We start from the raw sequence: 24,345 nt of genomic DNA on the forward strand, positions 1-24,345 counted from the left end.
TTTGCAAAGCAGGAAATGAAACCGAGACTAAGAAAATAGCCAAGACATAATGGCGGATATGTAGCGAGGGACGCTTTTAGGAACTGAAATAAAAGATCAGGGTGTACCCCGCCTTTCGCCCGTAGTCAGCTGGGATAGGCTCCAGCTTGCCTGCGACCCTGTAGAACAGGATAAAGCGGCTACAGATAATGAGATGAAATAAAAGATCAAAAAGCCTCATTTTTATGGTGCTAGTTTGTAATATATGCTCATTCCAGCTTGCCCAGTCGGGCATGTCGGGGATATATCCCACTTGCCCAAGTGCATGTTTCACTTGCCCTGGGCAATCGGGCAGTCCTTAATGTCAAGCCCTGGACATTAAAAGGAGGTTTTGTTGATTTCACATAAAGTAAACGTACTTAACAGAAATGTAGCATTTTTACAGCTTTTACTTTCTGAACATATCAGGTTCTTTCTCTCCCCCACACATCATTTTACAACACAGGAATGATATAAAGTGTGCCAGTCTGTGGTGGTTTGCAAGCGTAAGAAGCAGAGCGAGGCCAGCAGATGTTGGTTTGGGCTCATGTGAGCAACTCGTTTGATCTGCCAGAATGTCGTTCTCCTCCTCTTCCTCCTCTCGCTTGCTGTTTGTCTGTTTCGTTCACTTTGTGTGGTGTTAATTAAAGTAGGCTTTATGATGAGGGTAATTAAGACTCTGCTACTGTTTCCGCCGTTCCAGAGTCTGACACTGAGAGCAAAACACATGCCTACTTTAGCATGTTGAAGTGACGTGATTTAACACCACACACTGTCAGATTATCATATGGTCACAAATATCCAGCCTCAGCTTATTCTTCTGGCTGTCAGAACTTGGGATCATGCCAGACGACAGCTCAGCTTGGCTTTCATCGCTTGTCTGTCTTTCCTGCACAATGTCAAAAGGCGCTTCAGACCGTAGGAACTTGTTCATAGTTCTTAGACCTGTTCAAAGAAGTTTCCCCTTGTTGTGTGTCCACATTGCAGGAATTGAGAACGATCGTAGTTCTTAGAACGCCATTTTGAGGAACGTTTTTAGCTCCTACTTCAGGGTAGATACTCTCCCAGCACAGGAGTGATGTAAACGTACACTGATTGGTCCAGACATAAATAAATGTACATTGATTGGTTGAACATGAGCCAGTGCAGCACCGGCACCCACATTTTTAAAAATCTCTGTAAAACTTCAGCATGTAAACAACAGCTCTTAAAGGAGAACCGAAGACAATTTTTTGATGATCAAAATTCTATTTCTCATTTTATTAAATATCGGAATGCATGTTTGATTGCTATTTTGCCACTACTATAGCAAGTTATGAGTGTTTGAAATATGCTCTTTAATATATCAGTCCTGGGCGGCACGGTGGTGTAGTGGTTAGCGCTGTCGCCTCACAGTGAGAAGGTCCGGGTTCGAGCCCCGTGGCCGGCGAGGGCCTTTCTGTGCGGAGTTTGCATGTTCTCGCCGTGTCCGTGTGGGTTTCCTCCGGGTGCTCCGGTTTCCCCCACAGTCCAAAGACATGCAGGTTAGGTTAACTGGTGACTCTAAATTGACCGTAGGTGTGAGTGTGAATGGTTGTCTGTGTCTATGTGTCAGCCCTGTGATGACCTGGCGACTTGTCCAGGGTGTACCCCGCCTTTCGCCCGTAGTCAGCTGGGATAGGCTCCAGCTTGCCTGCGACCCTGTAGAACAGGATAAAGCGGCTAGAGATAATGAGATGAGATATATCAGTCCATATGTCAAAGCAATGGCCGTAAACGAGATTCATCGAGACCTGTGCGAGACGTCGTAGGATGGAAGTAAAACATACAGCGGAAATCAAAGTGACCGACATCTGCCGACGTTGTCAAAAGACACGTGCGCTCTCTTTCGAATGCTGACGTAATCAAGCCAGGAGTTTTGCTTGTTTTGATAGCAATCAGGAAAGTTTGAAAAAAGTAGGCAGTAATCGTCATTTAAACTCGTTTTTTGCAATATTTCGTTTGGAAAACAGTTTTCAAAATGGCGGCACTGACACCTGGCTGACGCTTCACGTTTTGAAGTCTCGTGAAGATCACGCGGATAAGCGACGCCTGCCGTGGACCAAACGAACTAAATTCAAGACAGCTAAAAACCGAATAGGCCGATAAGTATAATATTTAATTGCAATTAGTTGCCAATACGAGTCACGATATAAGGTTACTAAAACCGTTACCGTCCAGAGTGATGTACAACACAGCCAGGGGAGCAGTTGGAGGTTAGGTGCCTTGCTTCAGCCATTCCTGCTGGTCCAGGGAATCAAACCAGTGACCTTTTGGTCCCAAAGCGGCCTCTCTAACCATTAGGCCATGGCTTATATAAAGCTTCGCTAGCATTTCCTATTAACATCACGCTAGCAAGCCAGATTACGTCACTCCAGCGTGCCTGCTGGTGGTGCAAATGCAAACAGAAACAAAGCCCTTGAAGGTATGTAGTTCTCGGAGGAGCTCCCCATTGGGTAGTTCTTCTCAATAAGTCCCTAGAACTGATTGGTTCGAAAGCACCTCGAGTTACATTGTGGTAAGTACTGAACATGTTAAAATGGATCCTGTTTTTAAAATCAGGATAACTAACATGATCGAGGTTAAGATTGAATAATCTGGGAAGATGGTCTTTTAAGACCAGCCAGAAATTGGGATACATTTGCTGATAGTCAGGGAAGGCAAATTGGCCCAATTATCCCCAAGTGTTAACAGGATGTGTGAGAGCCTGGAATTATCTGGGCACTCTGTCACACATACGTCAGTCAAAAATGTTCTAACCCGATGTTCAGACTAACAAGTACCAAGGTGACAGTCAAGCAGTCATTTTTATGGAGGTGTGAGCCTCAAAACTGCACACTTGCCAAAAGTGATAAAACAAAGCTGAGAGATAAATATCACATAACGATCTGCCTTTAAAACTGCATGAGTTCTGCATCTTGGACGCCCTTCCACAGATCTTCTGCTCACTTGCTTCTGACTCTGCAGACAATCTCCTGTGTTTAGGTCAGGTCCAGTCCTATCGAGGCCATACTCTCTCATCTCATCTCATTATCTGTAGCCGCTTTATCCTGTTCTACAGGGTCGCAGGCAAGCTGGAGCCTATCCCAGCTGACTACGGGCGAAAGGCGGGGTACACCCTGGACAAGTCGCCAGGTCATCACAGGGCTGACACATAGACACAGACAACCATTCACACTCTCATTCACACCTACGGTCAATTTAGAGTCACCAGTTAACCTAACCTGCATGTCTTTGGACTGTGGGGGAAACCGGAGCACCCGGAGGAAACCCATGTGGACACGGCGAGAACATGCAAACTCCGCACAGAAAGGCCCTCGCCGGCCACGGGGCTCGAACCCGGACCTTCTTGCTGTGAGGCGACAGCGCTAACCACTACACCACCGTGCAGCCCAGGCCATACTCTGTGTTGTAAAAAGAAGAACTTGATCTTTGAGGCTGGTTTGCTACCTTATAGTTGAAGACCAATATTCTTGGCCAATAAGGCAAAATTTCTACTAAAACGCTATGGTGCCTTGTACGCAGTCCTGGCTACAGTTCTCGGTAACAGACGAGATAATAGCGATGCAGGAATGGATGTCATTTAGGTTCTTAAAGTTCTCGGAAAGATGCACCTTCTCAAAAGCGGGTCCCTGGTTGGTGCAGCAGAAAACCATCAGCTTTATCGTCAGGAGACCACAAGTCCGAATCCTGATGATGTTTTCGCCATCACTGTCTGGTAGTCCAAGAGAGCAAAATTGGCTGGCTCTTTGGGTAGAAGGGATCACAGTTCTGCAGAAAATTTCCAGTCACAGTTGACACTAGCCAATTACAGGCATCTGAGAGCTCATGTTTGTGGAAGAGGGCAGACAACACTTTCCTGGATAGCTGTCATGTGATGGGGAGAGTTTTCCTAGTGAGTGAACTGGCAAGCGCAAATCTGGGAGAAAAGGAAAGAAGAAATTGGGCCGTTTTCTCGTCTTTAGGTCTCAAATACTCTCTTTTGTCAGTTTGCCATCTCCCACCCTGGTTCACAATCGCGTATTTATTTTCAGCGTCAGTGCTCGGCTTAGAGTTAGGTCGATAATGAGCTAGGCTGCGATTTGGCCCCACTTTGAGAATCATGTGAGATATTTAACGTTTATGTGACAGAATAAAGTAACAGAAGCCAAAATTAGAACCACACCGTGTAGGATATTTTGTTACAACAAGAAAAAAAAACTCATAACATGAAGTCATCACATGCCAACCTCTGGCAAGAAAACCATCTGAATACAGAGTGATTGTCAAACGCCGATAACTAAACAGAGGAGAGAGAAGTGTGACGTTCTACTATAAGAGGTGAAAAAGGATTTAGCAAATGTTGCTGAAGCCATTTCTTTCTTTCTCTGGCTGGTTCGAGGCGAGTGAATGATAGTCTGCTGATTTATACTTGCTGTATTTGTATCTTCACCCAGCTGTGCGCTTGTTTGGCTGGAAAACAGATGATAGGCTGCCAGTGGTTAACAGGAAGCGTTTGTGGCTTTGAAACTCGGTTGTATGTGGCGATGTGGGGCGTCTCGTCTGTGTGACAGTTTGAAAAACTAAATACGTCGAAAATAAAATAGAAGACGTGGGATAAAATATATACATTGGAAGCGATGAGATGCGATAGATATTCATTTCTCCCCCAAAACAAACGAAATGCTGTCTGAAAAGGCTCGAATTTTAATAGAATTCTGTAAAGAAATATGTTTCTTGCTAAGTTTCATTGACCATGAGCCGAGCCAAACCTGAAACACAACGGTGTCGAGACGCAGCACCGAACTGGGCTCGTCATCAGCGGCATTTTCCTAATGTGAGCACAGCGTAACTGTGTACCTCATAACTGTATTGCAGCACTATTTCACAATATTTCATATAGAGGATGTGCAGTCACGTGACCCGTCCGTGCTTACTCCGCCATATTGGACGGCTTCAGGATTGTTTACCTTGCGTGAGCGTAATGGATCCAGGGAGTAATCCCCAAGAAAATTCGGAAAATACCCCATCTGGGCAATTTCATGTAAATGTCAACCTCACAGGAGATCCCAAATTTCAAACTAAACAAACTAAATAAATAAACAAATAAATAAATACATAAATAAATAAATATTTTGATCACCTAATATGTCACTGTCAGTCTTTCTTTCTTATAATGTAAAACCCAAGCTAAAATCAACTTTGATCATGTACAATTCTATATTATTCCCACAAGCCACAGAAATGTATGCTAAAATCCACAAAACAGCAAAACAATAGCCATCCTAAATATTATTTAAGAACTTTGATAGTTTTAGCTGATATTTAGAGAGTTTTTCAAAGGGTTATGGTGGTTAAATTGCTGATTTTCTAAACATATGCCATGTCTATTTCAGACGTGTCACATCCATAACGGAATTTCGTCACATCCATAACGCTGACTTTTCCTTCCGAAACTCTGCATGAAATACAAAATATTTTAAACAAAGATTTTTTAAAATTCACCTTGGACCCCTCTATCAAATGGATCTCTCCATTTCGACATTAGGTTTACAATTTCACAGAGTTTGATAAAAATGTACAGTCACCCAAGAAAAGTGATACTTTTTCTGTCACATCCATAACGCATCTTTGATTGGCATTTTCTGGCATGCCCTAGATGTACTATGGGAATTGTTCTTGTTCTATCACTTCTCCAGTATGGTACAGCCTTAAAATATGCAACACCTGTTTAAATACTGGGAGACAATACAACATGCACTGGGTCATTTGTTGCCATTTTGAGTTCAAGTGTCACGTCCATAACGCTGGAATTGCTCATCTACATCGCGCGATAACTTGTCTAAGTTTGTTCAGCATCTTGAAGGTGACGTGAGGCAGCGTTACGTGGAAAAGTGTTCCAGGTTGGGGATTGCAGATCCGTACAACTTGCTGCAATCCTTGTTCAGGGAAATTCGGAGCTGCGGTGCCGGCGATTTGCCCGATCTGGCCTACCACGACATTTACAATTTTCTTGTTAATCGTGAATCGTGTTACACTGGCAAAGCCCTCAAAGCTTACAAGAGCCTGGAAGCTTATAAATATTTTGTTGCGAGATCGGTATCCCAACTATACCTCTGGAAGGTTCCGAAGAAGAATGTCTACTTGATAACCTCACGGGTAAGTGGCATTAAGACGTTTATCATAAAGAGACTATGCAGAACATTTTATCGTAAGAATGTTCGAAATCTAAACTCAGTTCCAGATAATGACAGGGTTGTAAATATGTATGTTTTTGTCTGAAAAAAAATATCACAAATCACCGCTATCTTTATCTGTGCAGAGTTATTATTCAATATCAGATATAAATGTATAGGGGTCACAGATATGTCCAGCTTCTATATTCAAACAATTCTCAGCCATTTTAAACGTTAGAGATCAAGCGGACTGACGGCCACAAACACTGTACTGTCTAGTTTCTAAGTATGCAGTTATCATTCAATCCGAAAATCAACTTAACAGATGTACTAGGAGTATTGAATTAGAAGATTACACCTACCTGATATGAAGTGTTCACTACAAATTCGGCTGGTAGAACTGGGGTTCCAGTTTTCTCTTTGCACAGCGGACACCCATTTTGCGCGTCTCTCCTCGTCTGCGGGGAATCTATAAAATGACAGGCCCTCCTTTTGGCCCTGTCTATTGGTACAACCAAATGCTCAGCCATTCCCTACTCGGATTCTGGCGGACTGTTTGACGAGTGACCGATCCATTGACGGTAAATAAGGATCGAGTGGACTTCAGTGGCGACTATGTGTTAGGACTGGGACTGTTTTGGCCTCTAGAGGCCGCTGTTATTTCCTGTTTTTTGTCTATGTTTGTTTTGGCCTCTAGAGGTCGCCACTGTGTCCTGTGTTTTGTGTTGGTGTTGATTGCCTGTTTTCATTAGTGTCACCTGTTTCCAATTTATTTTGTGTATTTATAGCCCCTGAGTTCAGTCCTCTTGTCATGGAGTCTTTGTGCTGTTATGCTTAGCTCCAGTTACCTCTGTTCTGTGTGCCTTGCCGTTGTCTCTTTGGTTTTGCACTTTGCTTTTCTTTTTGGACTTTGTATTTACTGTTTTTGATCTTCTGAGTGTTGGTATTTTGCCTTTTCTTTTCTAGTTTTTTGCTTTTGTATTTAACTTTGACCTTTTGGATATTTTATTTTTCCCTTCATCTTCTGAGCGGGCGGCATGGTGGTGTAGTGGTTAGCGCTGTCGCCTCACAGCAAGAAGGTCCTGGGTTCGAGCCCCGGGGCCGGCGAGGGCCTTTCTGTGCGGAGTTTGCATGTTCTCCCCGTGTCCGCATGGGTTTCCTCTGGGTGCTCCGGTTTCCCCCACAGTCCAAAGACATGCAGGTTAGGTTAACTGGTGACTCCAAATTGACCATAGGTGTGAATGTGAGTGTGAATGGTTGTGTGTCTATGTGTCAGCCCTGTGATGACCTGCCGACTTGTCCAGGGTGTACCCCGCCTTTCGCCCGTAGTCAGCTGGGATAGGCTCCAGCTTGCCTGCGACCCTGTAGAAGGATAAAGCGGCTAGAGATGATGAGATGAGATGAGATCTTCTGAGCGTTTTTTGGATTATATTTTTGTTTGGACTGTAAATATTGTAAATAAACTTTTTGATACTTTTCTACTTCCGCCTCACGCCTCTGCACCTGAGTCATCCCCCTGGTGGCCTAGTGGGGGTTTGCTGGATTATCACACCAACGAACCAGGTTAGAATCCCAGCAAAACCCTAACACTATGATATTGAATTAATTCAACAAAGTGTAACTTCATTATCATAGTCGCCACTGAAGTCCACTCGATCCTTGTTTACCGTCAATGGATCGGTCACTCGTCAAACAGTCTGCCAGAATCCGAGTAGGAAATGGCCGCAACAGCCTCCGGGGGAATGGCTGAGCGTAGCTGTCAGTCAAACACAAGTTAGCCAATGGGAATGCATTCCTGGACAGCCCACCCACACGTGAAGTTTGTGCCAAAACTGCAAGCAAAAAGTCAGGGAGCGCAAACGAGAAAGCTGGAATTGCAACCAAAATAAATTACGTCAAACAAAACTGAGAAAGACGCGGAACAAAAATAAAAGGTTTCTAAAGAGTAAGAGACTGATATTTTGCACGATTACACGAATAATTTGTTTGCCAGTCTAAGAAAATTGACTTTTTTTTTTTGTATTTTGATTTGTCGTTTTTGTTTGATATTTCAAAAGTATTGTATGAACATTTTGGCACAAAATTGATTCCATACAGCAGAAGACCACATTGGGTTCCAGTCCTGCCAGGAATCTTAGAATCAGAGGCAAGTGGCCGTGAGTGTGTAGACTCATGCAGCAGTTTGAGCAGGTTTGATTGTTCGTCCCTGCACTGGCCTGCGCCGATAATATTCCAAAGCTGAACATTATTATCATACACACTTCACCACTTCCACCTTCAGCTTCACTAAACTGAGAACTTAAAGTAAGTAAACAAATGTCAAGCACACAGCATGCTAGGAGTGAGGACGGATGATGACACAGAGGGGAATCCTCAGTGCTGTGTTTCCCTACAATCCCCTTTTGGCTCAAAATGCTTCCCAAGATCTGAACATCTGAAAATCAGCACCTGACATATACAGTATATATACAGTGGCATGCAAAAGTTTGGGCACCCTTACTGAAAATGTCTGTTACTATGAATAGTTAAGTGAGCAGAAGATGAACTGATCACCAAAAGGCATAAAGGTAAAGATGACACATTTCTTTTCAGCGTTTTCTGCAAGATTTGTGTATTATTTTCGTTTTGTACAATTGGAGCGTGAAATAAGAAAAGGAACACCATGCGAAAGTTTGGGCACCCCAATACATTTGAGTTCTCAGGTAACTTTTACCAAGGTTCCAGACCTTAATTAGCTTATTGAGCTGTGGCTTGTTCAAATTCTTCATTAGGAAAGGTCAGATGATGCAGATTTCAAAGCTGTATAAATTCTCTGACTCCTCAAACTTGTCCCTAAAATCAACAGCCATGGGCTCCTCTAAGCAACTCCCTCGCATTCTGAATAATAAAATAATTGATGCTCACAAAGCAGGAGAAGGCTACAAGAACGTAGCAAAGTGTTTTCAGCTAGCTGTTTCCTCAGATTGTAATGTTATTAAGAAATGGCAGTTAACAAACAGTGGCGATCAAAGTGAGGTCTGGAAGATGAAGAAAACTTTCTGAAAGAACTGCTTGTTGGATTGCTAGAAAGGCAAATAAAACCCCCTGTTTGACTGCAAAAGACCTTCAGAAAGATTGAGCAGACCCTGGAGTGGTGGTGCACTGTTCTACTATGCAGCAACACCTGAACAAATATGACCTTCATGGAAGAGTCATCAGAAGAAAAACGTTCCAGCATCCTAGCCACAAAATTCAGCGTCTGAAGTTTGCAAATGAACATCTAAGCAAGCCTGATGCATTTTGGAAACAAGTCCTGTGGACTGATGAAATCAAAATAGAACTTTTTGGCCACAATGTGCAAAGGTATGTTTGGAGAAAAAAGGGTGCCAAATTCCAGGAAAAGAACACCTCTCCAACTCTGAAGCATGGGTGTGGATCGATCATGCTTTGGGGTTGTGTTGCAGCCAGTGGCACAGGGCACATTTCATTGGTGGAGGGAAGCATGGATTCGAATAAATACCAGAAAATTCTGGAGGCAAACATCACACCATCTGTAAAAAAGTTGAAGTTAAAAAGAGGATAGGTCCTACAATAAGACGATGATCCAACACACACCTCAAACTCTACAATGGAATACCTCAAGAGGCCCAAGCTGAAGGTTTTGCCCTGGCCCTCACAGTCCCCTGACCTAAACATCATTGAAAATCTGTGGATAGATCTCAAAAGAGCAGTGCATGCAAGACAGCCCAAGAAACTTGTAGAACTGGAAGCCTTTTGCAAGGACGAATGTGTGAAAATCCCCAGGTAAGAACTGAAAGATTATTAGCTGGCTACAAAAAGTGTTTACAAGCTGTGATACTTGCCAAAGGGGGTGTTACTAGGTACTAACCATGCAGGGTGCCCAAACTTTTGCTTCGGGCCCTTTTCCTTTTTTTGTCATTTTGAAAATGTAAAAGATTAAAATAAAAAATTGTTTTTGCTTAAAATATAAAGGGAATGAGTCATCTTTAACTTTATGCCTTTTGGAGATCATTTCATCTTCAACTTGCTTAACCGTTCACAGTAACAGCAATTTTGACCAGGGGTGCCCAAACTTTTGCATACCACTGTATATTACAACATTTGGTCTTTACTCGAGCATTTTAATTTCAAGTCATACTGTATATCTGTGATAGTTCTGTCAGCTTTACAATCGTGTGCATTTCTATTCTGTGACAAATTGCTTTCAGGAGCACTAAGTGCAGTCTGAGTGGCGCTCACTGTAATTGGTGTGCATTCATTGCCTTTTTCATTTGCTGCAGTGTTTCGAATGCAAGAACACATTCTCCAGTAGGACAAAGGCCCAGTCCCAATTGCCCCCTTGGCTCTATCCTTGATTTTGGAGTGCCCTCAGTTGGGTAGTGGCCCTTCAGAACAGGGCTTGGTTTCCCGAAAGCCTCTTAAGGCTAAGAGCGTCTTTAACTGCCTCTTTAGATATCATCGTTAAGCTAACGTGGTTTTCCCAAACAAGCTCGTAGTTCGCGCTTAACTTACAACGGATCTGGATCACTCTTTCATGACAAAGAGCGTCTCGCTCACAGCCGAATGCACAGAATGCACATGCGCCTCCGAGGGACTCTCACAATCAATGGGCGGAGACTTCTGTCGAATGTGCTGCAGGTGTTCAATTATTTTTCTTGTACATTGCAAGTACTTTCTTCTTCCTGTTTTGGCTGCTCCCGATTAGGGGTCGCCACAGCGGATCTTTCGTCTCCATTGCTCCCTGTCTTCCGCATCCTTCTCTACCACACCTGCCACTTTCATGTCCTCTCTCACCGCATCCTTGTATCTCCTCTTTGGCCTTCCTTGTTTTCGTGTGCCTGGCAGCTCCATCCTCAACATTCTCCTTCCAACATGCTCTGCATCTCTTCTCAGGATGTGCCCATACCATCTCAGTCTCATCTCTCTTAGCTTAATTCCCAAGCTCTCCACATGTGCTGTCCCTCTGATGTGCTCGTTCCTTATCCTGTCCAACCTCCCATCACTAACCTTAACATCCTCAACTCCACCACCTCCAACTTTGCCTCCTGTCTCTTCGTTAAGGGTACGGTCTCCAATCCATACATCACAGCTGGTCTCACTACTCTCTTATACATCTTACCTTTCACTTTTGCTGGGACTTTCCGATCACAAATGACTCCCGAAATCCTTCTCCAACTGCTTCACCCTGCCTGCACTCTCTTTCTCACCTCACTATCACAGCCCCCATTTTCCTGCACAGTTGACCCCAGGTACTTGAATTCACCAACTTACATTGTACATTGCAAGTACATTGAGTCAATTATTAAATAGATATAGACTACAAAAAACAGGGCGGCACGGTGGTGTAGTGGTTAGCGCTGTCGCCTCACAGCAAGAAGGTCTGGGTTCGAGCCCTGTGGCCGGTGAGGGCCTTTCTGTGCGGAGTTTGCATGTTCTCCCCGTGTCCGCGTGGGTTTCCTCCGGGTGCTCTGGTTTGCCCCACAGTCCGAAGACATGCAGGTTAGGTTAACTGGTGACTCTAAATTGACCGTAGGTGTGAATGTGAGTGTGAATGGTTGTCTGTGTCTATGTGTCAGCCCTGTGATGACCTGGCGACTTGTCCAGGGTGTACCCCGCCTTTCGCCTGTAGTCAGCTGGGATAGGCTCCAGCTTGCCTGCGACCCTGTAGAACAGGATAAAGCGGCTACAGATAATGAGATGAAATGAGATACAAAAAACATTATGAATATATTTCAATATGTTGTGGAATTACATGTGTATATCGTAATGATTTGATCACATTTTAATCACATTTAACTCCATTAGGCAAGTGATCTAATATAGTGTCATAAATGAGAAATTTCTGCACCTGTAAATAAATATATACACACGCATAGTGGTGCTTGAAAGTTTGTGAACCCTTTAGAATTTTCTATATTTCTGCATAAATATGACCTAAAACATCATCAGATTTTCACACAAATCCTAAAAGTAGATAAAGAGAACCCAGTTAAACAAATGAGACAAAAATATTATACTTGTTCATTTATTTATTGAGGAAAATCATCCAAGATTACAGATCTGTGCGTGGCAAAAGTATGTGAACCTCTAAGATTAGCAGTTAATTTGAAGGTGAAATTAAGTCAGTCAATCAATAGGATGACAATCAGGTGTGAGTGGGCACCCTGTTTTATTTAAAGAACAGGGATCTATCAAAGTCTGATCTTCACAACACATGTTTGTGGAAGTGTATCATGGCACAAACAAAGGAGATTTCTGAGGACCTCAGAAAAAGCGTTGTTGATGCTCATCAGGCTGGAAAAGGTTACAAAACCATCTCTAAAGAGTTTGGACTCCACCAATCCACAGTCAGACAGATTGTGTACAAATGGAAGAAATTCAAGACCATTGTTCCCCTCCCCAGCAGTGGTCAACCAGCAAAGATCACTCCAAGAGCAAGGCGTGTAATAGTCGGCGAGGTCACAAAGGACCCCAGGGTAACTTCTAAGCAACTGAAGGCCTCTCTCACATTGGCTAATGTTAATGTTCATGAGTCCACCATCAGGAGAACACTGAACAACAATGGTGTGCATGGCGGGGTTGCAAGGAGAAAGCCAATGCTCTCCAAAAAGAACATTGCTGCTCACCTGCAGTTTGCTAACGATCATGTGGACAAGCCAGAAGGCTATTGGAAAAATGTTTTGTGGATGGATGAGACTAAAATAGAACTTTTTGGTTGAAATGAGAAGCGTTATGTTTGAAGAAAGGAAACCACTGCATTCCAGCATAAGAACCTTATCCCATCTGTGAAACATGGTGGTGGTAGTATCATGGTTTGGGCCTGTTTTGCTGCATCTGGGCCAGGACGGCTTGCCATCATTGATGGAACAATGAATTCTGAATTATACCAGCGAATTCTAAAGGAAAATGTCAGGACATCTGTCCATGAACTGAATCTCAAGAGAAGGTGGGTCATGCAGCAAGACAACGGCCCTAAGCACACAAGTCGTTCTACCAAAGAATGGTTAAAGAAGAATAAAGTTAATGCTTTGGAATGGCCAAGTCAAAGTCCTGACCTTAATCCAATGGAAATGTCGTGGAAGGACCTGAAGCGAGCAGTTCATGCGAGGAAACCCACCAACATCCCAGAGTTGAAGCTGTTCTGTACTGAGTAATGGGCTAAAATTCCTCCAAGCCGGTGTGCAGAACTGATCAACAGTTACCGGAAACGTTTAGTTGCAGTTATTTCTGTACAAGGGGCTCACACCAGATACTGAAAGCAAAGGTTCACATACTTTTGCCACTCACAGATATGTACCGTAATATAGGATCATTTTCCTCAATAAATAAATGACCAAGTATAATATTTTTGTCTCATTTGTTTAACTGGGTTCTCTTTATCTACTTTTAGGACTTGTGTGAAAATCTGATGATGTTTTAGGTCATATTTATGCAGAAATATACAACCCCGATTCCATAAAACTTGGGACAAAGTACAAATTGTAAATAAAAACGGAATGCAATGATGTGGAAGTTTCAAAATTCCATATTTTATTCAGAATAGAACATAGATGACATATCAAATGTTTAAACTGAGAAAATGTATCATTTAAAGAGAAAAATTAGGTGATTTTAAATTTCATGACAACACAGCTCAAAAAAGTTGGGACAAGGCCATGTTTACCACTGTGAGACATCCCCTTTTCTCTTTACAACAGTCTGTAAACGTCTGGGGACTGAGGAGACAAGTTGCTCAAGTTTAGGGATAGGAATGTTAACCCATTCTTGTCTAATGTAGGATTCTAGTTGCTCAACTGTCAGGTCTTTTTTGTCGTATCTTCTGTTTTATGATGCGCCAAATGTTTTCTATGGGTGAAAGATCTGGACTGCAGGCTGGCCAGTTCAGTACCCGGACCCTTCTTCTACGCAGCCATGATGCTGTAATTGATGCAGTATGTGGTTTGGCATTGTCATGTTGGAAAATGCAAGGTCTTCCCTGAAAGAGCCGTCGTCTGGATGGGAGCATATGTTGCTCTAGAACCTGGATATACCTTTCAGCATTGATGGTGTCTTTCCAGATGTGTAGGCTGCCCATGCCACACGCACTAATGCAACCCCATACCATCAAAGATGCAGGCTTCTGAACTGAGCACTGATAACAACTTGGGTCGTCCTTCTCCTCTTTAGTCTGAATGACACGGCGTCCCTGATTTCCATAAAGAACTTCAAATTTTGATTCGTCTGACCACAGAACAGTTTTCCACTTTGCCACAGTCCATTTTAAATGAGCCTTGGCCCAGAGAAGACGTCTGCGCTTCTGGATCATGTTTAGATACGGCTTCTTCTTTGAACTATAGAGTTTTAGCTGGCAACGGCGGATGGCACGGTGAATTGTGTTCACAGATAATGTTCTCTGGAAATATTCCTGAGCCCATTTTGTGATTTCCAATACAGAAGCATGCCTGTATGTGATGCAGTGCCGTCTAAGGGCCCGAAGATCACGGGCACCCAGTATGGTTTTCCGGCCTTGACCCTTACACACAGAGATTCTTCCAGATTCTCTGAATCTTTTGATGATATTATGCACTGTAGATGATATGTTCAAACTCTTTGCAATTTTACACTGTCGAACTCCTTTCTGATATTGCTCCACTATTTGTCGGCGCAGAATTAGGGGGATTGGTGATCCTCTTCCCATCTTTACTTCTGAGAGCCGCTGCCACTCCAAGATGCTCTTTTTATACCCAGTCATGTTAATGACCTATTGCCAATTGACCTAATGAGTTGCAATTTGGTCCTCCAGCTGTTCCTTTTTTGTACCTTTAACTTTTCCAGCCTCTTATTGCCCCTGTCCCAACTTTTTTGAGATGTGTTGCTGTCATGAAATTTCAAATGAGCCAATATTTGGCATGAAATTTCAAGATGTCTCACTTTCGACATTTGATATGTTGTCTATGTTCTATTGTGAATTCAATATCAGTTTTTGAGATTTGTAAATTATTGCATTCCGTTTTTATTTACAATTTTTACTTTGTCCCAACTTTTTTGGAATCGGGGTTGTAGAAAATTCTAAAGGGTTCACAAACTTTCAAGCACCACTGTGTGTGTGTGTGTGTGTGTGTGTGTGTGTGTGTGTGTGTGTGTGTGTGTGTGTGTATAAGGGAAAACATTGCCAGCTTGGTATTGTGGATAACAGTTGAAATAATCCTGACTGCATGTTTGGGTGACAGTGAAATGAGCGGGTACGGGGAAAACATTTACTGAGTTATTTAGTTTATTATTTGCTCATTCTTTCATGTAAATGTTTGTTCATTTCATTAAAAAAACATGCTTGGAATCAAAAAATGTTATTGTCCAAAAATTTTAAATAATTTCCATTATTAGTTACCACATTATGACGATATAGTATATTATCATATTTTAAACACTTTATATTTCATTGTTTTTTTTAGTTAAAAACGAATGCCACGTGACATCATCTGGATTTAGCAACTACTGATGCCTTTAGTGAGAACGCACGCTGCAAAGATGCTCTTAAGACTCCTTCTTACGAGTGAGTTCAGGAAAACCACGTACAGAGACAATGTTCATTACTTAAGAGTGTCCTTAAACTCGCTTTTTAGCCCTAAAGTGCAACGTTATCAGGAAACCCAACCCAGAGCTACAGGGGTTAGGGGTGAAATCTTTACCTAGGAGACAGGACACCGCTCGTCATGTCATCAGTAGCTGACAGTGGCATGTGTGTAATACCCCAGTGACGAGGTGTTTCTGCTCAGACGAGTGAGGAAGTGTAAGAAATTTGCTACCGGATCATTTTACAAGGCTCATACACAGGACATAAATATCTGTGGTGGCTCAACCGTTAAGGCTCTGGGTTATTGATCAGGGGTTCAAGCCACAGCACGGTCAAACTACCACTGTTGGGCCCTTGATCAAGGCCCTTAACCCTCTCTGCTTCAGGGGTAACAAATCATGTCTGACCCTGTGCTCTGACCCCAGGGTCGTAATAAACTGGGATATGTGAAGAAAAGGATTTCACTGTGACAGATGAAAGCTTCTTTTCTTCCTCCCTACCCTACGTGGGAGCGCACAAAACGAAGTGGTAGGGCTAAGGGAGGACTAGGCCAAAGTGTCTGGTTCAGTGGAAGCGATATATTCTGTAGCTGAGAATGTTCTTAGCGTCGGCTGGTTTTGTGTCCGCAGGTAAGGTGGCGGTGAAGAAGGAGGACTTGCAGAAGTATCATGGCAAAGACACCTGGTTCCAACTGCAGCCTGTCAGCGCAGACTCCGAGGTGCAGGTGAGTAACTCCTCTTTCTTCCTCTCTTGTACTCCAATTACCGTATTTATCCTAATAAACGCGCCTGGGCGCGATGCAAAACATGAAGGGGGAGTGTCAATTTCGACCCTTAAATGACAAAAATCGAACATGACAAAATCATCGGAATTTAAAACATTTATTTTGAAACACATGAAAATGCAGTTATATGTCCAAAAAGTCAATTAAACAATGTCCAGCTCGCTTATAAGGATAACATTGGTAAGTAAACTATTTGTAGTGACGTCACAATTCACGTCATTGTCGATGTTTATGAGCTCACAAAACAAAATGTCGTCCTCAAAACGATCCTTCACCGCTAGTTTTAAGTTAAAGGTTGTAGAACTGGCAGAGCAGAAAGGCAAACACTTAGCTGCAAAAACATTTAATGTTCACCGTAAACGTGTACAAGAGTGGTGCAAACAAAAGGTACGTCTCCACCCGTATTGATATCCGCAGCAGAGTGAATGTCCGTATTTTATACTGTCCATGTTTACTAACACGATTTCCGGTAAAAAAAAAAAAAGTCAGCGGTGAAATTGAACGTCTCTGTTGTGGTTTGTTGGATTTAAAGTTTGTTAAATGAAGAAAATGGTTGGTAAATACTATTCTAGCTCTGAAAATCGTGGAGGCGTGTCAAATAGGGAGGGCGCTTCTATAAGGATAAATACGGTATACTGCCCGAACCAACAGCCAACATGCTGTCTTACTCTATAACGCAGGACTAGAACGCTAAAACTGACGGTTGCCGGTGCCGCATTGGATCATCTGGACCAATCGCCCTACACTTACATCACTTATGGTTCCTCTTGTACTGGGAGAGAACCTACCCAGAAGTAAGAGGCCCTTAAAACAGCTTTCAAGAACTATAATCATCTGCAGATCCTGCAGTGCGGACAAACCAAAAACGGGGAACTTCCTCCAACACATCAGAACTATGAAAAAGTTCCTCCCATCCAAACCCTCCTAGTAATTGGCAGTTCACAACCGACTGAGGTCTCTTGCTTCTCAGGCAGCTTTTTTTTGCTTTTCGCGAACAGCCCTGTTATTCCGGATGGTTCTGTTCAGTCAGAGTCCTTGTGAAAACGAGAGGCACTGCTGAATGAATGATTTGTCTAAACGCATAGTAATAAACGCATGATTTGTCTAAAACCACGACATACGCCTGATGCTGCGTTTTATCATTTTCTCTACCATATTTAATAACGATGTTGTGTAATGATGGTAAGATTCACAGATTAGTTAGTTAGACAGTTAGGAGTTAGGCGCCTTGCTCACGGGCACTTCAGCCATTCCTGCTGGTCCAGGGAATCGAACCGGCAACCTTTTGATCCCAAAGCTGCTTCTCTAAGCTTTCGGCTTATTTATTAATATAGAACTATTAGTAGGTGCCGGATTAGCTTTATTATTTAGAAACGAGACCAGCAATTTTATATTTAGACCGATTCCTCGTGTCTAAACTGTTTCTCAAGCGTTCACTCTCATCTCCACTGCTCATCTCTACATCTCCACTGCAGAATGAAGGAGGGAGGGAGGGAGAGTTACATGCAGCGTGAAGGATATTGAATTGAATCGCATTGTGTTGAATTGTACTGCATCACAGTAGCAGTGAATCACATCACATTGGTAGTTGCTTCATGTGTATCTATAATATATCAGATTATCGGCAGCACATAGAGATGTGTATCACATTGGCCTCACTGATGGAGATGTACATCCCGAATAATGACTATTACACATACACTGTCTTGCAAAAGTATTCATCCCCCTTGGTGTTTGTCCTGTTTTGTTGCATTACAAGCTGGAATTAAAATGGATTTTTGGAGGGTTAGCGTCATTTGATTTACACAACACGCCTACCACTTTAAAGGTGAAAATTGTTGTTTTATTGTGACAAACAATAATTAAGATGAAAAAAACCAGAACTCTGGAGTGTGCATTAACATTCACTCCCTAAAGTCAATACTTTGTAGAGCCACCTTTTGCTGCAGTTACAGCTGCAAGTCTCTTGGGGTGTGTCTCTCTTAGCTTAGCACATCTAGCCACTGGGATTTTTGCCCATTCCTCAAGGCAACACTGCTCCAACTCCTTCAAGTTAGATGGGTTGCGTTGGTGTACAGCAATCTTCAAGTTATGCCACAGATTCTCAATTGGATTGAGGTCTGGGCTTTGATTAGGCCATTCCAAGACATTTAAATGTCTCCCTTTAAACCACTCCAGTGTAGCTTTAGTAGTATGTTTAGGGTCATTGTCCTGCTGGAACGTGAACCTTCGTCCCAGTCTCAAACCTCTGGCTGACTCAAACAGGTTTTCCTCCAGAATTGCCCTGTATTTAGTGCCATCCATCTTTCCTTCAGTCCTGACCAGCTTTCGTGTCCCTGCAGATGAAAAATATCCCCACAGCATGATGCTGCCACCACCATGCTTCACTGTAGGAATGGTGTTCTCAGGGCGTTGGGTTTGTGTCACACATGGCGTTTCCCATGATGGCCAAAAAAATCAATTTTAATCTCATTTGACCAGAGAATCTTCTTCCACGTGTTTGGGGAGTCTGCCACATGCTGTTGGGCAAGCATTGACTTTTTTCTGCCCACTCTTCCATAAAGCCCCGGTTTAAAGTGGTTCTATGGACAGATACTCCCATCTCCGCTGTGGATCTTTGCAGCTCCTTCAGTGTTATCTTTGGTGTCTTTGTTGCATCTCTGATTAATGCCCTCCTTGCCCGGTCTGTGACTTTTGGTGGGCGGCCTTCTCTTGTCGGGTTTGTAGTGGTGCCATATTCTTTCCATTTTGCTATAATGGATTTAATGGTGCTCCCTGGGATATTCAAAGTTTGGGATATTTTTATAACCCAACCCTGATCTATACTTCTCCACAACTTTGTCTCTGACCTGTTTGGAGGCTCCTTGGTTTTCATGTTGCTTGCTTAGTAGTGTAGCAGAGTCAGGGTCCTTCCAGAACAGGTTGATTTATACAGACATCATGTGACACTTTAATTGCACACAAGTGGATTTTAATCAACTAATTATGTGAGTTATGAAGTGAATTGGTTGGAGCAGCTCTTATTTAGGGGTTTCATACGAAAGGGGGTGAATACTTGTGCACACTCCAGATTTCTGTTTTTTTTTTCATCTTAATTATTGCTTGTGTCACAATAAAACAACAGTTTGCACCTTTAAAGCTGTAGGCATGTTGTGTAAGTCAAATGGTGCTAACCGTCCAAAAATCCATTTTAATTCCAGCTTGTAATGCGACAAAACAGGACAAACACCAAGGGGGATGAATACTTTTGCAAATCACTGTATCAGGTGATGGAGAGAGCTAGCTAGTTGTGTGTGTGTGTGTGTGTGTGTGTGTGTGCGCGCTATAAATAATATCCATCCATCCATTATCCGTAACCGCTTATCCAGCTGACTATGAGTGAGAGGTGGGGTACACCCCGGCCAAGTCATCACAGGGCTGACACACAGACAACCATTCACACTCACTTTCGCACCTACTGTCAATTTAGAGTCACCAGTTAACCTAACCTGCATGTCTTTGGACTGTGGGGGAAACCGGAGCACCCGGAGGAAACCCACACGGACACGGGGAGAACATGCAAACTCCGCACAGAAAGGCCCTCACGGGCCACGGGGCTCGAACCCAGGACCTTCTTGCTGTGAGGTGACAGCGCTAACCACTACACCACCGTGCCGCCTGCTATAAATATTACATAGGCAATAAATCTAAAAAACAGCATAGCACTGTCTCATATGCATGTCATTCGATGTGATGTCGATGCATCACATCGAAGCATGGCTATGTCCGTGTCCAGCTAGTCAGAGGCTCAAACTGAATCTTTCATTTATTTGGCAATTGCTTCTGTCTAAAGTGACTTATAAGTATTTCAGAACACAAAGCACACAGTTGTGGGTTTCAGATCCTGCTGAAGGGTTCTGTGTAATCCCGGGGCTTAAACTCACAACCTCTTAAACTGGCCGAGATAAATAACTTCAGTATTTACGGAAGGGAAGTAGTCAGGGTCGGTCTATGAGACAACGATGCGAGCTGACATCAGGCTGGCTGTTGTACAAAAGCAGCGTGCATAAACGACGCCGAACTGTTCATGCTGATTTTGACCAGGATTTCCTGTGTTGCTTCCGACACAGGAAATGAACATATAAAGCGTATCAGCTGTTTCACACTCCAGCCTTTTGCCTTCATTGAGAGTCTACAGCAGGCTGATTAGACAGAGGTTAGAAACGACTGCAAGAATGAGTCATTGACTCCCTCAGGATCTGTTTAAGGGTGCACCTTTCAAATGAATCAGTGTGTTTGTGTGTAGAACAGATTCCCCACAAACAGACTGCTTTTTTTTTTAATAAATAAAAAACAAAACAAAACCCGAGATTAGTATTTAACGTAATAAGTCCTCTGCCCTAAGCGCTTGAAGGCATCATAACTTGTGTGAATTTAGTTCAAAGAAACGGCTCACACACAGACACGTTCTCTCTTCAGCCCCAAAGAAACATCTGTATTATTCAGAGGGCTAGATTTGCCCGAAAGCGGATCTCCAGTAACACAGTCGTATTCATTCGTGACTGTGAAGAACGGAAGCGTGTGTGTGTGAGAGAGAGAGGGAGGAATGGGCTGAAATGGAGGAGAAAGATGGAGCATCTCCATCCAATCATAGAGAGCACATTGTTTTGTGTGTGTGTGCGTGTGTGAGAGAGAGACAGAGAGGGAGAGTCCCCAGACGCCTGTCAAGTCTCATTTGCATATTGATGATGTCAGCTGGAGTTTGACAGTGCAGCTCTCCGAGGGTTTAAACACACACACACACACACACACACACACACACACACACACACACACACACACGTGCGCGCGCGCTTATAGATATAATTAGTACATTTATACCCTCACAAATCAATGATATAGTGAGGTTTCATTCATCATTGCAAAGAGCTGTACATCACCCAAATTACACTTCATTCAAAAAACATATTCTTTCGTTCATGTCATGATGAAGCAACTGCAATACTTTAAACTCCCCACATACCTTCTCTCTCTCTCTCTCTCTCTCTCTCTCTGTCTCACACATGCACGCACACCCTCACTTTCGGGTCTTCTTCTTCCCCTCATTCACCTTTTCTCACTGGGTGGTGTGTGTATCCATGGTAACGCCATCCCATCCTCCACAGGGAAAGGTTCATTTGGAGCTGCGCCTGAGCGAGGTCATCACAGACAGCGGAGTCGTCTGCCACAAGCTGGCAACCCGGTGAGTCAGCCAATCCCTGCTCTCCCTGCACTCCCCCGCCAGCCAATAGCAACGCCGCAAACGTCATTTACCCGACACGTAGGAAACCCAGTACAATTCAGAGGAGGGTCGGAATTGCGGAAAGGCGACATTTCTTTCTTTATTTATTTTTTTACTTGTTTTGCAGAAATCAGTCTAAACAACGGGTCACTGAAATGCCAGTGCAATTTGTTCCATCTTTAATGTGTTGTTTATTATTAGTATAAAAAGTGATCCTGACATACGATTTTTCATCTATTCATCCGGTATAGCTTTTCACCGTAGCAGGATTCATTAAGCTGGGAAACACTCTTGCGCCTTTTTTTTATTATGCTAAATGTAGAAAGACCTCAGAGAGGCTTGCAGGCATGCTTTAGGTCTATGAACATGTTAGCCAGCTACATTCCAGACAGAAACAAGGAGCTGTTTGGTCAAATATGTTTCAGGTCCCCCCACCCCGACTTGCCTTATGTTTCTACTTTTGTATTTGTTTAGGGCAAAATGGCTCACAAAAGAATAAACAGCATTCTCCGGGGAGGAATCTCGCCTTCTTTTTTGTCTTCCTTTATTTGTCGAACCCACTTTCTTTGTCTTTGTGCAGAGAAGTTTGTCCAAGGCAATATCCTGCCTGTATGGCTGTGTGTGCAACATCGAGCAGATCGTTTTACTCAACAGAAAGTCAATACTGTCATGTTGGAGAACGGATTGGCCTCCAGAGAACGGAAGGCTTTACATGGCTTTGATATGTTTAGAACAACTTCTGTATATGCAAATACACTCACTGGCCACTTTAATAGGAACTTGTTCTTGAGTCTAATACCCTGTCCACACTAGGGATTTTGTACCGATACGAAACTACTTTCGTACCGCAGCACCGGTCCACACTAGCAACTATACCGGTACTGTAGCGGTATAACTGTATCGGTACGAAACCCACAAATGTATGGGTTTCGTACCGGTACAGTATCGGTACTGTAGCGCTTCGCTGTAGTGTGGACAGATGAAGCGGTTCTGTATGGATACAAATATAATGCGCATGCGCAATGAACCATTCCTATGTCTTCCGGCAATACGCCCGCGCTTTCCAGCTGTAAATAAAACGTCAAAATGGCTCAAAACGACCGTGGAGCTACAGTACATGGAGCAAAGAAAGGGGGGAGGAAGAGGGGAAAAGGGAGAGAAAGGGAGGGGAAGAGGGAGAAAGTGAGGGGAGAGAAAGGGAGATTCATTTTCTTTGTTTCTTTCTCAACTGCCTCGCGCGTTTTATACGATTCGACTGAATAAATCACCACCAGAAATACAGACTGTACACTGACAACAAAAAGCACACACACGTTGTTTCATCTGCCATATTCTCGTAAGGAAATTACTCGGTAACCATGGAAACATTTCGTGCACGCACATTTCAACTACCGTGAAAGAAAACCGCAAACATTTCTCGCTAGTGTGGACAGATGCACTAAGCTGTACCAGTATACTTTGTATCGATACAGTTATACCACTTTCGTACTGGTATAAGTGTGAACACAGTGTAAGATTCCTGGTAGGACTGGAACCCAATGTGGTGTTCTGTTCTTGCATGCTGAGATGCTTTTCTGCTTAGCCCGGTTGTAAAGAGTTACTATGAGTTACTATATCCTTCCTGGCAGCTCGAACCAATCTGTCCATTTTCCTCTGACCTCTCTGATCAACAAGGCGTTTGCTTCCACCCACAGAACTGTCACTCAGTCACCTCGATGTGTTTTTTTTTTTTTTTTCGCACCCTTCTGTGTAAACTCCAGAGACTGTTGTGTGTGAAAACCCCAGGAGATCAGCAGTTTCTGAAATACTCAAACCAACACCCACAGTGAAAGAAAGTCACGCTTTGAGATCGCAGTTTTTCCCGTTCCGATGTTTGAAGTGAACATTAACTGACACTCTTGATTTGTATCTGCATGATTGTATGCATTCAAAGGCAAATACAGCCCCAATTACATACCGTATAACGGCGCCCAAATTACGGGCTTGTCAAAAGGCCCAAAATAGAACATACGAAAATCGGCCAAATTAGAAGAAAAAATCCTGTTTCATAAGGGTGGAGAACCCAAAATATTTTAAAATTATTGTTAAATGTCATTTTTTGGCATATATATTTCAATTTGTTGTTCAGTCGCTTCATAACATGAAGTGAACATGAAATGCGTCTAGCGATTACCGTAAACCGTATCTGAATGTCGTAAAATATACTTCCTTTGTTTATGTTGTGAAATTCTCAACGATTCATGATTAACACGTGGCTGTCGGTTTGTGATCATTCTAAGAGTAATAACTTTGTGTTGTTGAATGACTGTTAAACTAATTATACTACTGGACCTATTATTAATATATGTAAAGAGATACTACAAACTATTTTATGTGGTTCTATTATATATTGATATCTTGTTTTATTTTAATTGATATATTGTTGAATTGACATTCTAGCTTTTTCGATATGTATCAATAGCTTAATTTAGACGGATACATATATGTCATATTTTTGATATTTTGATATTTTATATCTAGATCATTATTGTTTCACTGTTTGAGATTTTAAAGTTCT

At 42.8% G+C, this 24,345-nt stretch overlaps 1 protein-coding gene across 1 annotated transcript in view; it reads left to right on the plus strand.

Moving 5' to 3' along the window:
* Positions 1-24,345, plus strand: part of rasa3 (RAS p21 protein activator 3) — a 180,992-nt gene that overhangs the window by 73,271 nt on the left and 83,376 nt on the right. Inside the window, exons 4-5 of the mRNA XM_060898657.1 lie at positions 16,374-16,468; positions 21,673-21,749. Of these exons, the coding sequence (XP_060754640.1) occupies positions 16,374-16,468; positions 21,673-21,749 (172 nt within the window). The remainder of the gene's footprint in view (positions 1-16,373; positions 16,469-21,672; positions 21,750-24,345) is intronic.

The sequence above is a fragment of the Neoarius graeffei genome, chromosome 18 (genome assembly GCF_027579695.1).
Source record: "Neoarius graeffei isolate fNeoGra1 chromosome 18, fNeoGra1.pri, whole genome shotgun sequence".
Lineage (NCBI taxonomy): Eukaryota > Metazoa > Chordata > Actinopteri > Siluriformes > Ariidae > Neoarius > Neoarius graeffei.